Below are 14593 nucleotides of genomic sequence, written 5' to 3'. Positions count from 1 at the left end.
GGCATTCCTAGAAAATACATGAAGAGAAGCATAAATATCAAGAAGGGTTCAGAGTACTAAAATGCATGGATTTTAAAGTAATAGTTCAACAAATGGATGCTAACGTTTGGAGAAAAAAGCTACACATTAATGAGAGTTTGTTTCGCATATGCAGGCAAAAGTAGAAAAAATGAGGAAATTCATTATGCTGCTACAGAAAATCAATCATTTTCTCTTTAGGTGAGCATCAAAAGACCTTTCTTGAGTTCCAAGTAAAGTTATTTTGGTTTGATTTCATAAGGAAAGAAAGTAGTATTAAGTAATAATAATTTGTTTTCTTGGAACAGAAAAGTCAGGTAGAAAAGTAACATGGGCATTCTTTATATAATTACTTGATTTATTAAAAAGGTGTTAGAATACTAAAAAGTATCTTAATATTTCTAAAGCAGTTAACTAGTATAAAGTAAACATTATAGTAATTATAGATAAAACTTGAAAAATTGAAGCTCAATTCACCCAAAGTCCAAATATATTTGAAATGTATTCAATTTTCTTTTGTCTTGCTTTTGTTTCTGTATTTTAAATTAGATATATTGTATACTTTTTTAGTGGCAAGGCACTTTTGGAAAAATGTTCAGCAATTTTTAAAAAATCAGTTTTATGCATGTTACTATTCTTTAAAGCTTATGAAAACCCTCATTCCAAATGATTATCAGTGTATATTCATTGTTACATTCAAAAGTCTTTTTTCTAACTGTATTTTACTTTTCTTAAATTAACACAAGTTAAACAGAACTTTTAACTTATTTTCAGGGGAATGTTTTACATCATTACATACTATAAAATGGAAACAATAATCTTCCATGGGAAAAAAGCATCATATTTTCAACTCACAAAACAAATGTTTTGATTTCAAAGCAGCATCAAATTTTAATGTCCCAGGTTTGTAGTTTTACTCTTCTACATACTCAAAATAAGGGTTCATTTCCATAAAAGTGAAATGCAAAAATGATACATTACACTTTGTACAGAATTACTTCATGAAATACTTTAATTGTCTGCCCCCAACCTCGTTATCCATTTGCAATGTAGATGGTTTTAATAGAGACAAATAGTGGTTTTTTTTGAGTCAAATTAATTGTAATATATTGAAATGATTGCATTTTATTTTTTTTTACCTTTAAAAATAATCTACAGACTAAATCAAAATAGTATGTGATTATTTTCAGGTATCAGCTATGGCTACAAAATCACTGATTTTCTCTCCTCAAATTCCAACTTTCATCCATATCCTCATAAACATATTTTCAAAGCAAATTTTATATTGTCCTTCCAGATTATCTTTAGAGCTCAAGTACAACATTAATGTATTTTTATCTTGGAAAAAGCCTGTTTTATTATCATAACAACATTCATGTTCATATGTTGAAATATCAGGCTTCATCCTTGGGAGACAAAGCGGCCCAAGTAACTTACATTTTCTATTTCATCTTCAGAAATCTGCATTTAAACTAGTGTCTACGTAAAAGATTATATATATGTGATTCCAAATACACTCCTTTCTGAACCACAAAATTACACATAGCAGCTACTGACAGCTGAGGTTCTACAAAGAATTTCAGGAGTTAGACCAGGAAGGACACAATTTATAACACTGCAGGGGGCAAGGAGTACTGCCTGCTGGTTGGTTGTAATAATCGGTTCAGCCTATGATTTATGTTTGTCTCAAAAATCTATGAGCACCAAATGTTTTTCATTCCTAAATATCTATAAAGTATTTCATTAAAAAAATAATTTAATGAAGCAATCTTTGGCTCTCATTCCAAGAAGCAAATCTAAAAGGTGTGGAGCCACAGTAGTAGATGGCTTACTGCACAAACATAGAATATTCAGAAACAAATCCATCGCATGTGAGTCAGCTGTCTGTATAGTAAAGATTCTAGAAGATTCTTTTTTATGATATGTAGATTTTAAATATAGAAAACACCATGGCCCTGATTAGAATGTCTGATTTTTGGTTTCCACGAACCCTTTCTTTGAAGTATTTTCTTAATCTCCATGTAGAATCAGATCTTCTCGCCCTCTACAGAGCGCCACCTTGAACACATTAGGTGCTCATTATTTCCTTGTCTCTTCCCCTCTGCTAGACTTTTGGTCTCTTGATGGCCAGTATCATGTTCTATAGGTCATTGGGTTCCCATTTCCTAGCACAGAGTCTGGCATATAATAGGAACTTGACACATTTTAATTGAAAAAGTGAAAATTCAGTTTTAGACGCTATCCTAAGCCCTCCCAATAGATCTAAGTATTTTTGTATATAAAGTATAGTTAATCATGAATCTTGACTCCATTAAGCAACCGGGAGTCTTTCCTAAGTCTGGAAGTAACTTGTCATGTGATTGGCAAGCATTTACATGCATGAATATGCATACACAAGGAGTATGTGTACTTCACATATAGCATATATATATACTATATATATAGATATGTAGATATAGATATATGAATATACATCTATCTATCTATACCAGGGGTTGGCAAATTATATCCTACGCGCCAAATCTGCTCCATAGTCTGTTTTTTTGTATAGTCCCTGAGTTTAGAATTGAATGGCTTTTACATTTTTAAATAGTTGAAAAATGTCAAAAGAAGACTATTTTGTGACATGTGAAAATTTTATAAAATTCAAGTTTTAGTGTCATAGATCAAGTTTTATCTGAACACAAAACAGCCAAGTTCATTCATTTACGTTTTGTCCTTTTGTTTATGGCTGTTTTTGTGCAATGGTAGCAAAGTTTAATAGTTAAAACAGACACCATATGGCCCCCAAAACACAAATATTTACTATCTGACCCTTTACAGCAAAAGTTTGTTGACCACTTATCTGTATGCTAAAGTATAATTGCATTTATTCTATTTTGATTAATAGACCTACATTTTTAAAATTCTACAAGTGACAAAACTTTGAAAAGAAAATCTAGGTTACAGTATAAATCTGCAAATGTAATTACATAATTAGCATTAAGGTGATGAAACATTTTAAATTAAATAATGTCACATATTTAAACCACATAAATGTAGTATGGTAGGATATTAAGGTGATACTATGAACTCATATTAGTAAAAACTGTATAATTAAAATAATGTTTTTGAAAATCTCAAAGTTAATGGAAAGATCTTGAAAAGACACTAAACTAGTTTTTGCTTTTGCCTTTTTTATTATAATAATTTTATAAAGTGATCCAATTCCAACAATAAAACCCAGAACTAAAAATAAAATAGTTTACTATCAAAGGGAGAGATTATGTACCAAATGCTTAGCTTGTATTATACGAGTAAACACCCGACATAAAAAACTCATTAAAATTCATTAAAAATGTCATATCAATATGCCACCAAAACTAAATCATTAATAATAAAAGTATACCTAACATTTTATTGCTAAAAGTTTGCCTTCAGTGGCCACATAGTCTCCAAACATTGGAGAGCCTTTTAATGCAATGCATGTTTTCATTTTCCTTAAAATTTTGTTGCTTAAGTATTATTAAATTATTGATTATAGAAGGAAATATACTAATATTCAATACCAAGCAACTGACATACATTACCTAATTTAAAACAAAAAGCCTTGTCAGGAAAGTGTTATTAACCTTGTTTTATAGAAAGAAATTGAAGCTCAGAGAGGTTCAGTAACCTGTCCAAGGTGACACAGCTAGTAAGTGCAGTGATAAGGTTCAGATCCAGGGTCCTCCTGACACGTAAGTCCTTGTTCTTCTGACATGGCCACATGACTCTTAACATTAACACTAAGAACCAGAAAAACTTGATGCTTAACACTCTGCACAATGTTTCTGGTTGAGATTAGATATAAATTACTAAACATTCAAGTATATTAATTCTACTTTAGAACAAAACAACAGTCAGTGATATAGTAGTGTTTTTACATCTTAAATGTTTTTAAAAGTGGTCAAATTTAAACTATGTGTGACAAATGAAAATTATACAAATTTACCTTGCAAGGTCTATAAATAAAGTTTTACTGGAACTTAACCACACTAATTCCTGTATGTATTGTCTAAGGCTGCGTTTGAGCTATGATGGCATTGCTGAGCAGGAGAAACAGAGGCGGTACGGCCTATAAAGCCTAAAATATTTACTGTCTGTCTCTTTATAGAAAAAGTCCCCTAAATTAGACTTCAGAGGAACTAAATTCTGGCAATATGTTTTTAAGTATAAAAAGTTTACAAGTATTTTAAGTGTAGAATTAAAAAAAAATTGAAACTAAAACTAAAAACAAAGTAATAGGCATAATGAAGTTTTCTTGATTCATTAGTCATATACAGAGGATGCCAAAAAATGTATACACATTTTAAGAAAGGAAAAAATTGTATTAAAATTGTAATACTCAATATATACCGATAACAAAAGATGAATATGTCACATTTGATTTCTGCAATTACAAGACGTGCTCAGAGTGGTTACCATCAGCATCCAGAATCTTCTGATTACGGAGAAATGCTGCTTGAGCATAGATAACATCTCTTAAAATGTGTATCCATTTTTTTGGCACCCCCAATATTCTAATATAACCTGAGATACAAAAGGTCCAGCCAAACTGTGCCTAGTCTAACTGCTTGCTTGTAATGCACATTTCCAGTAGGCAATGAGCTCCTATTTAACCTAAAAATTGGGTGATTCCACCATAGTGTCATGGTTCTGTTTTTATTTTTTAATTTTGATAGCATATTAACTAGGAAAGCTTTGTTTATACTTTTACATATATATGAATGTAGTCAATATATATAGTTCAAAACATTTAAAAAGAGAATATTAATTTACAATTTTAAATATTTACTTTTCACCATTTATAATGTTTTAAATGATGGGATTTTAAATGTTAATGCTATTTTAAAGACTTTAATTGGAATATTTAACACAGTCTGTAAAATAGCAAGCATGTCTTCCCATGTTAAGAAATTAAATTATGGAAATCTATAGGTTATAAAGATAATTGAGTTTGTATGTATTCGTATGTGCAACTTACTTCAAATGTCCTGAGTGACATGACTGTTGTGCCCAATTAACCACTTAATGAATTGGTATGTAGTTAGAAAAACAATTTTGTAAAATTATGAAAAATCTAAGAAAAGAGTACTACTGATTCAAAGACTCTAAGATGAGAATACTAGTTGATACAAAAAACATAGCCAATTGCTATCAATAAACAGCTAAAAGGCATGTTCATTTCTCCTTTTTCTTTACAAGTACTGAACACAGAAAAGAGGGTGCAAACACAGAAATAGCAACAGAAAGCAAACCAGAAGGGCAAATCCACACAGCCAAACACATGCAGTGTACCATCATCTCTCATACTTGTTGCGGAAGAGGGGGTGTTGCAACTCAGCAACCAGTCTGCAGTGTTTAAAACAGTCATGTTGTCCCCTGAGAACAGGAACAGTATAAGGGTTCATTGTCTGAATTCCTGCCCAGTGTACAAGAATAGTCTCCAATGCATGTACTGGTTTCTGACCTTTTTGCCAAAATTATAACTGGATGGTATGACTTTTACATTTTAGTTCATCAGGTCTGTTTTAGTTCAGTTAAATATAAATAGATGATAATTAGTGAATTCTCAGGTCTGATTCCAGAGTGCATGGGTTTTTTTAAAAAAAATCTTATTTGTACCAAGCTAAGGTCTAAATATTAATGTTCTTACACCAGGAGTCATCACTGAACAATCTTATACATTTGCAATCCTATAATTAATCAGCTGAAACTATATATGCATGTTTAGAGACAAATAAACATTATAAACAAGGAAAATGTTAATCTACAAAGGGTTTGGTGTAAAACATTATTAAATACAGGCAAGTTGCAATGCACACAACTTTACAAAGAAAGTTTTAGACTGCACAGTTATTCTAAAATAAATGGAAAGAGGTGTATCAATTTCATAAATATATATTGAAAATTTAAAAGAAAATATGATGTGGCAAATGCTAATATCTAGTAAGATGAATAGTTTTTAAATTAAAACAAATTTCTTATAAGTTCTCACTTATTAACTAAAACACCAGTTCTACAAATCTTCAAAATGATTGTGAATGATTTAAAATTCATGTGTATATATATATATATACATATATATATGTATATATATATATATATATATACACATATAGTCTCTATATTCTGATGCAAAAATCAGATCATATTTTCTGACAGGTTGAATGCATTTTATAAAAGCAATAGGGCAGAATATTTGAAGTAACTGTTATTGTTAACATATTCTGTGCAATAACTAAAGACTAATCAAATGAGAAGCTATCTGGAAAAAATACTCAATTCTTATTTTAAATACATGTTAGATGTTATTCTCTTTGAAAAGAAAATTGCAGCAGATACGGATATTTACCAAAATTATTTTCAAGAGAAAAACATTTTTAAGAAAAATGTTGGAGTAGGCTTTCTCTCTCTCATAACAAAATAAAACCAAAAAGTAGTATAATTTTTTTTCTTTTTCTTTCTTTCTTTCTTTCTTTCTTTCTTTCTTTCTTTCTTTCTTTCTTTCTTTCTTTCTTTCTTTCTTTCCTTCCTTCCTTCCTTCCTTCCTTCCTTCCTTCCTTCCTTCCTTCTTTCTTTCTTTCTTTCTTTCTTTCTTTCTTTCTTTCTTTCTTTCTTGTTTTTTTAAAGATCCAGTGCTTATCCTTTGGCTACATTTTCTACATATTTTTTTAGAATATTTACAAGGGCAAATAAAAAAAGGAAGCCTCACTAAAGGCCTTCAAAATGTTGCTCAGGGCTATTCTTTCTGAATGTTTCCAGTTTTATAGAAGAAGAAAAAATTCAAGCAAATGAACAGAACAACAAATAATCCATTAACTATATTATACATTCCTTGTATATAATGCTGATTATATTATTGCTTATGAGATATTTATTTATTAGCAGATCCCTAACATGTGAAATTGCAGCAAATATTAAAATGTGATTCTGGGTGTCTTCAAGGTTGTACACTTACCTCCTGTCCCATTTGTGGTGACTGATGTGCTGCTGAGATTAGCTTTCTCCAGTTTGGAGCTACCAGGAGTATCACCACCTCCAACAAGAGGGTGAGGACTTGCTAGGTCCTGCATTTCCATAGACCTGTTGCAGCAGAGCAAAAGTTGAAATTTCACAGTGATTTTTTAATAAACTACATATACTATTCTACTGAGCAATGTGACCTCACAATAATAAGAACTAAAACCAATAGCTAATCTAAGACTTTTTGGTTATCTAGGTGAACATGCCAGCCCATTCAAAATAAATAAATAAATAAATAAATAAATAAATAAATAAATAAACAAATAAATAAATAACTTTCCACAGTAGATAAGCCTCATAATTTGTTTGTTATTATAACCAGATAAAAACTCAGACCTACAGGAAGAAATATAAAGCAACAGAAAGGTAAATACACAAGATCATTTTTTTCTCTTAATCCATGAAAGACAGCCAAATGAATAAAAAAAAAAATTTAACACCATTGTATTGTGGAATTTATAAAATGGTACAGAAGTAATATAAATGACAACAGCACAAACAATTATATTCCTTTAAGATTCTTTCATTTGATGTAAGGCATTATAATAAGCTTGGATAAGAATTAAATTTAGGATATGTCAAGTAATACCTACATGAAATATTAATAAGAAGAATGCAAACAAGTATAAAAATGTCAACAGAATAATTGAAACATTTTTTAGAATGTGATTTACCCCAAAAAAACCAGGAACAGAAAAGGAAGGAAGGAAGGAAGGAAGGAAGGGGAGAGGGAGGGAGAGAGGGAGGGAGGGAGGGAGGGAGAGAGAGAGAGAGAGAGGGACAGAGAGAGAGAGAGAGAGAGAGACAGAGAGAGAGAACACATATGTGAAAAATAGAAAACACATAGTAAGATAGAACACTCAAACCCAACATATCAATAATTATACTAAATATCAATGGATTAAACTCTCCAATGAAAAGCTCAAGATTGTCATTGTCATATTGGATTAAATAACTAAGATCCGCCTTTTAGGGATCTATAAGAGAAGGATTTTAAATATAAGCACACTGTGATACTATGGTGTGCTGCCCAGATACCCAGCTGTTGGACTGAAAAATTCTTTCCTATAGCTGTAAGGAGCATTACCAACTGGCAGTGCTCAACTGAATTCCTTTCCAGGACTTTCCCTCAACTAAATAAGTCACTTTACCAAAGATTACACCCTTTCTGGGGGTAGCCCTCATCTAGTGACAAATCAGTGAAGGGGTATAGAGACTACTCTCCCTACCATCAAGGTCTCCTGAGTCTAGAGCCCCTCATAGGATCAGCTTAGGCCTTTGTTGCAATTTCACTAAAGAGCAATGTCTCTCCATCCAATCATGGTTCCTTTATCCTCCCAAAGGTTATTACTGCTGAAAGTAAAACCCAATAAGCTCCTAGCATCATCTCCATCTCAGAATCTGCTTGGTCAGAGCCTGAACAGTGATAAGGTCCAAATAGGCTCAGGGTAAAGGATGGGAAATGATGTAACATGCAAATAATAAACATATGATAAATGTTTGGACTATAATACAATAATATCACACAGAATAAGCCTCAAGAGGAAAAGTATCAGCAGATATAAAGAGTAAAATAGGAAAATGAAAAAAAAAAGATAAATTCTTCAGGAAGACATCATAATCTTAAATGTTTGTGAACCTACTATCTGAGTTTTAAAATACATGAAGCAAAACTAACATAATTAAAAAAAAGTAACTGACAAATTCATAATCATAGTTGGAGCTTTTATAGCATACTTATCATAGTAACCGATAGAAAAAGTAGACAAAAAATAAATTAAAAAAATACAGAAGGTTTATACAATATTATCACCAACTTGACATAATTTACAGCTACAGTACACTAATACCCAATAAATATTGAATACACATTATTTTCAATTGCACATGAATATCTATCAAAAGAACTAGATGAAAAGACTTAAATATCATTAGATTTTAAATTAAATCTTGACTGTAATACCTGACCACACTGAATTAAATTAGAAAGCAATATTAATAAGATACAAAAAATAATCCCTAATATTTGAAAATTAAACACCACACTTCTCAATAACCTATGAGTCAAAGAAAAAAGTCAAACGTTAATGTAGAAAACATTTAGGGCAAAATAATGACATCACATAAAATTAGATATAGTCCACAGATCTTTGACAAAGAAGCAAAAGAAACACAATGGGGCAAAGATACTCTTTCCAACAAATGGTGCTGGAAATACTGGACATCCACATGCCAAAAATATATCTAGACATAAATCTTATAACCATCACAAAAAACAACTTCAAAATTTATCATAGACCTAAATGTCAAACAAAAGGTTATTAAAATCCTAGAAGATAACATAGGAGAAAACCTAGATGACCTTGGAAATGACTTTCGGTTTTTAGGTACAAAATCCAAGATATGATCCATGAAAAAAATAATTGATAAGGTGGATTTCTTTAAAATTAAAAATATCCACTCTAAGAAAGACAATGTGAAGGGAATTAGAAGAAAAAAAACACACTGGAAGAACATATTTGCAAAAGATATATGTGACAAAGGACTGTTGTCCAAAATATACAAAGAATTCTTAAAACTCAGCAATAAGAAAACAAACAAGCCACTTAAAACATAGGCCAAAGACCTCTACAGACACCTCACTAAAGAGGATATGCACATGGCAAATAAGGATATGTTGAGATGCTCCACATCACATGTGATCAGGTAAATGCAAATTAAAACAACAATGAGATACCACTTCACTGCCTATTGCAATGGCCAAAATCTGGAACACTGACAACATCAAATGCTGGCAAGGATATGGAGCAACAGGAACTTTCATCATTGCTGATGAGAATGCAAAATGGAACAGTCACCTTGGAAGGAAGTTTGGCAGCTTCTTATAAAAATAAACATACTCTTATCAAGCAATCATGCTCCTTGGTATTTACCCAAAGGACCTGAAAACTTATATCTACACAAAAACCTGCAAAGATGTTCACAGAAGCTTTATTCATAACTGCCCAAACTTGTAAGCAACCAAGATGATCTTTAGTAGTTGAATGGATAAATTCTGGCACATCCAGAACATGGACTATGATTCAGCATTAAAAAGAAATAGCCTGTCAAGCCATGAAAAGGCATAGAGGAAAGTTAAGTGCATATCAGTAAGTGAAAGAAGCCAATTGGAAGCCAACCATATGACTACAACAATATGGCATTCTGAAAAAAGTAAAACTAAGGAAAAGATAAAAAGATCAGTGCTCACCAGGGTTGAGGATGGAGGAAGGATGAATAAGCAAAGCACAGAGAATTTTTAGGACAGTGAAAATACTCTGGTATTATAATGACGGATACACGTCATTATAAATTTGTCCAAACCCACAGAATGTATACCACCAAGAGTTAATTAACTCTAAGGTAAACTATGAACTTTGGGATATTATGATGTCTCAATGTAGGTTCATACTTGGTAACAAATGTGCCATTCATGTGAGTGATGCTGATAATGGGGGAGACTATGCATGTGTGTGTGTGGGGGGGGGGAGGGTGATGTGGGGGATGGGCAGGAGGTACATGAAAAACCTCTGTTCATTCCTCTCAATTTTGTTGTGAACCTTAAACTTCTCTAAAAATAACTTAGAAAAAAATCAAAATTTGTGAAATGCAAATAAAACAGTGGTTAGTGAGAAATGTTTATCTTTAAATGGTTATATTAGAAAAGTAGAAGGGTTAAAATCTGTGTTCTAAGTTCCCACCTTAAGAAACCAATGAAAGAAAAGCAAATTAAACCCAAATTAAGTAGAAGAAAGGAAACAATAAAGAGGAGAAATTATTGAATAGAAAACCTATGAACAATAAAGATAATTCACAAATCTAGAAGGTGATCATTAGAGATATTAAAGGTATTTTAAAAGATAATAAGGAAACATTATGAATAACCTAATGCCAAATAATACAATAACTTAGATGAAATCAGTGAATTTCTTGAAAGATAAAATTTATAAAAACTGACCTAATAGAAAATAGAAAATCTGAATTAAAAAAATTGAATTCATAATTAAACACTTAAAAAAATCTTCACAACCATATGGTTTCATTAGTGAATGCCAACAAACATTTAAGGAAAAATAACAACAATCTTTCATAAATTCTTTCAGAAAAAAATAGGAGGGGGCATTTTTCACTCCATTGTACAAGACCAGAATTATCCTGATCAAAAACTTGCCAAAGACAGTATTAAGAAAAGAAAATTATGGACCTATATTTCTCATGAACATAGATGAAAAAATACTAATAAAATATTATTATATGAAATCTAGTTATAAAAAGGATGGTTTATATATCATGACCAAGTATGCTTTATCTCAAGAATGTAAAGTTGATTTAACATTTGAAAATCAATTACTGCAATTTAATAATTAACAGAATAGTTTTTTCAATGGGTTTAAAATGCATTTGACAATGTTAATCATCCATTCATAACACAAATTCTCAGCAAACTAGAAAAATAAGTATTGTTCCCCTACGTGATAAAGACCATTCTTGAAGTATCTACAGATTACATCATATTAAATGATGAAATACTGACTATTTCTCCCTAAGATCAGAACCAGGACAAGGATATCTGTTTTTCCCACTTCAACACAACACTTTACTAGCAATCTTTGTCAGTACAAGAAGACTAAAATAAGTAAATAAAAGAGGTAATGTTTAGAAAGAAAGAAAAAAATTTAATTTACCGATAACATAGGTATGTAAAAATTTCTGAGAAATCTATAAAAAGAAGTAATAAAAGTAATAGAAATAATGAGTAATTTTACCAAAGTTTTAGGTACAAGAGCCTTGCCAGTACTAATTAAAAACATGAACCCAAAATACCTAAACACTTTAGTCAGTGCCTCTCCAGTTCAAATACTGAAATTTCAAAACAGTGGTTGTTCCGGAGTGTGGACGTTGGACTATTCAGTCTCACTCTGGCTTAGCGTTGATATTTCTCACAATTAAAAGAGCCTTTGGAGAGCAGACATCCATTATTGCTAAGAGCTAACTATACAGCACTTCCTTTTGAATGTTTTGTAATTAATTCTGAAACTTCAGATTCTTTTTGAGTCTAGTTTATACAAATTACCAAATACAAAATTTATCTTCGAGTTCAGCAGCAGAAAATGATTAATGGGTACCAGGGTTCCCTAGCACATAGTACATGACACATTCCATGTTTGGTGCTTCATATTGATTGCTCCATCAATCTTTACAATAATACATTGAATTGTATATTATTTTCCATAATTTAAAGATGAAGAAATTGAGTCTCAGACAGGATACAAAGCGTGCCCAAGGTCATGTAAGTAGAAAGACCAGCACGAGGATTAGAACTCCTGTCTATCTAATACCAGAGCCCACACATCGTAAATTCTATCTTTCTATCACACATTGTATGTTTCCCATTTTCAAAAGTGACTTTTATTCTTTCACTCTGTAAAACCACAAATCAGGAATGTATATCCCTGCCATATAACATTGTGAATGATTTTCAAAAATTGTTGAAGTCAATACAAACATCTACTCTGCCAAATACAATATTTAAAGGTGATTCTCTTTTCCTCCCAATATATCTACTTCAATGCTCTTAGAGCCGTCTTTATGGCAACAGGCCGTACAAATACTAACATCTATCAGGACAATTTAAAGTATAAACTTATTCATAAACACAAAATCTCATTAAAGTAAAAAAAATAAGGAAGACTTGCAGGTGACAGGCAATTCGTTTTTTGGTTCTTTTCTGCTATTCTTTTGTAGCACAGATGAAATTTATTTCTAACAAACTGAGACATCATCTTCAAAGCCAAGGAAGAACAAGATTTACGCTTGTGCATTTACAGAATACTCTAATTCGAACACCATGGTTCCTTCTGCACAAATCCTGGTAATGGGTCATGGCCTGTTTATTTACAAGCTGAGAGCCCATCAGTTCTTCTTGACTCAAAAAATGCAAAAGCATCCTGGACTTTCAAAAAACAGTCACTCTCATGTCAGTTTTTCCTCTGTATAAACTGGGTGGTATATGCACAGTATGTATGCCCGTTTGTCCCATGTTCTTCGTCCATCTAATTAGCCAATTTTCGGTGTGACCATCAGAATAAGTTTAAGGGCAAAAGTTCAGGTATCTGCTTTGCTCACAACTTCCTTTTCTATGTAATGTAATCATTCTCCTTGGCTGAGAAGTAGGAATGACAACATCAGTTTCTACTAGAATAATGAGAATGCAAGTGCTGTTAGGGCAAGGATTATTTTCTATTGTCTTCATTGTTTTTCTTTTTTTCCCCTACACTTAGAATTGTGCAGGATACTTAGTGATTGCTAATGAACAAATAATAGAATAGGAATGGGAAAAATGTAGATAAAATGATTTGAGTTACTTGGAGTCAAATGTAGTCTAGGGCTTCTTCTATAGCACAGATGGAATTGATTTCTAATGAACTGAAATATCCTCTTCAAATCCAAGAAAGAGGAAGCTTTACATTTCTACACTGAGCATCTGCTGTGTTCTAGGAATGGATAAGGGATCTTCAAAGGGCTTATAGGCTAGTGGGACAGACGAGGCTTAGTTCTTTGAGAAGAGGGTGTGTGGAACTATTCATTCTGTATGTACAGGGTCAGATCTCCCAAATGAGTGAGATAGGTAGGTGTGTGTGTGTGGGCGGGGGGAGGAAGATGATCTGTATGAGTATAGAAAGCCATTTTGGAAAAAAAAAAGATAATAAAGTGACTTGGTCGATTCAGATCAGATGAAGGCCATTGCCATAGGCCTGTCACTCCTGAGCACCAGTTCTCAGTCTCTGGAAAAAGCACTGGCCTTTTAAAAACATCAGGTAACAATGCCAGGCCATCTTAAACCAACACATTCCAGATTAGGATCCAAGAAGCCCTTGTCATAGCCACAGATCTGAGCCAGTTTCTCCTCTGGCAGTAGGGTTGGGAGATGTGGGTCTTCTCTGCTGCACAGTGTCTATGTCACTGGTAGATGGACAGACAGTTCCAGAGAGGCCCTCACTAGCCCATGTCACCAGACCTGGTTAGAACTGGGTTCTGCCACAGAGAAAAGAAAATATAGGAGGAAGAAGACCCCTAACGAAAAGGATTGGTGAAGTGGGCCATGGATGAAGGGAACTGTTCCTGCAATCTGCCAGTGACCTCATGCCTGTCCCTGAGGCCAGCATGAATGCTTGCAGTGCAAGGGACCCATTTGCCAGGGTGACCTCAGGTCCTGGAGTAATAGCAAATAAAGCCCTGGACACACTGTTCTTTGGATACTTGCACCGTCCTTCCGTTCCAGGGCTTATGACTCTTGACTTGAGACCTGCAACTCCAGCCCTTTCTTCACTATAACTTAACAAATTATTCAGATAAAACATGGTCTCCCCACCCAAGAAACATCTGTAATTTTTAAAAACAGAAGCTTTTCTCAGTTTAAGTTGCCAAAGGCTCCCCTTAATTGGAAAACAGGAAAGAAAGAAGAAAGAAAGAAAGAAAGAAAGAAAGA

General features: G+C 32.5%; 1 protein-coding gene across 1 annotated transcript in view; it reads right to left on the bottom strand.

Annotated features, from left to right (window-relative positions):
- Nucleotides 1-14593, bottom strand: part of EYA4 (EYA transcriptional coactivator and phosphatase 4) — a 264833-nt gene that overhangs the window by 53627 nt on the left and 196613 nt on the right. The window contains exons 5-6 of the mRNA XM_019625105.1: nucleotides 7001-7125; nucleotides 5353-5421 (exon numbers count right to left, since the gene is read on the bottom strand). Coding sequence (XP_019480650.1) covers nucleotides 5353-5421; nucleotides 7001-7125 — 194 coding nt within the window. The remainder of the gene's footprint in view (nucleotides 1-5352; nucleotides 5422-7000; nucleotides 7126-14593) is intronic.

Source organism: Hipposideros armiger, unplaced genomic scaffold (assembly GCF_001890085.2).
Source record: "Hipposideros armiger isolate ML-2016 unplaced genomic scaffold, ASM189008v1 scaffold_614, whole genome shotgun sequence".
Taxonomy (NCBI): Eukaryota; Metazoa; Chordata; class Mammalia; order Chiroptera; family Hipposideridae; genus Hipposideros; species Hipposideros armiger.
The sequence above is the reverse complement of the archived record's forward strand: the minus strand, read 5'-3'. Positions and strand labels throughout refer to the sequence as shown.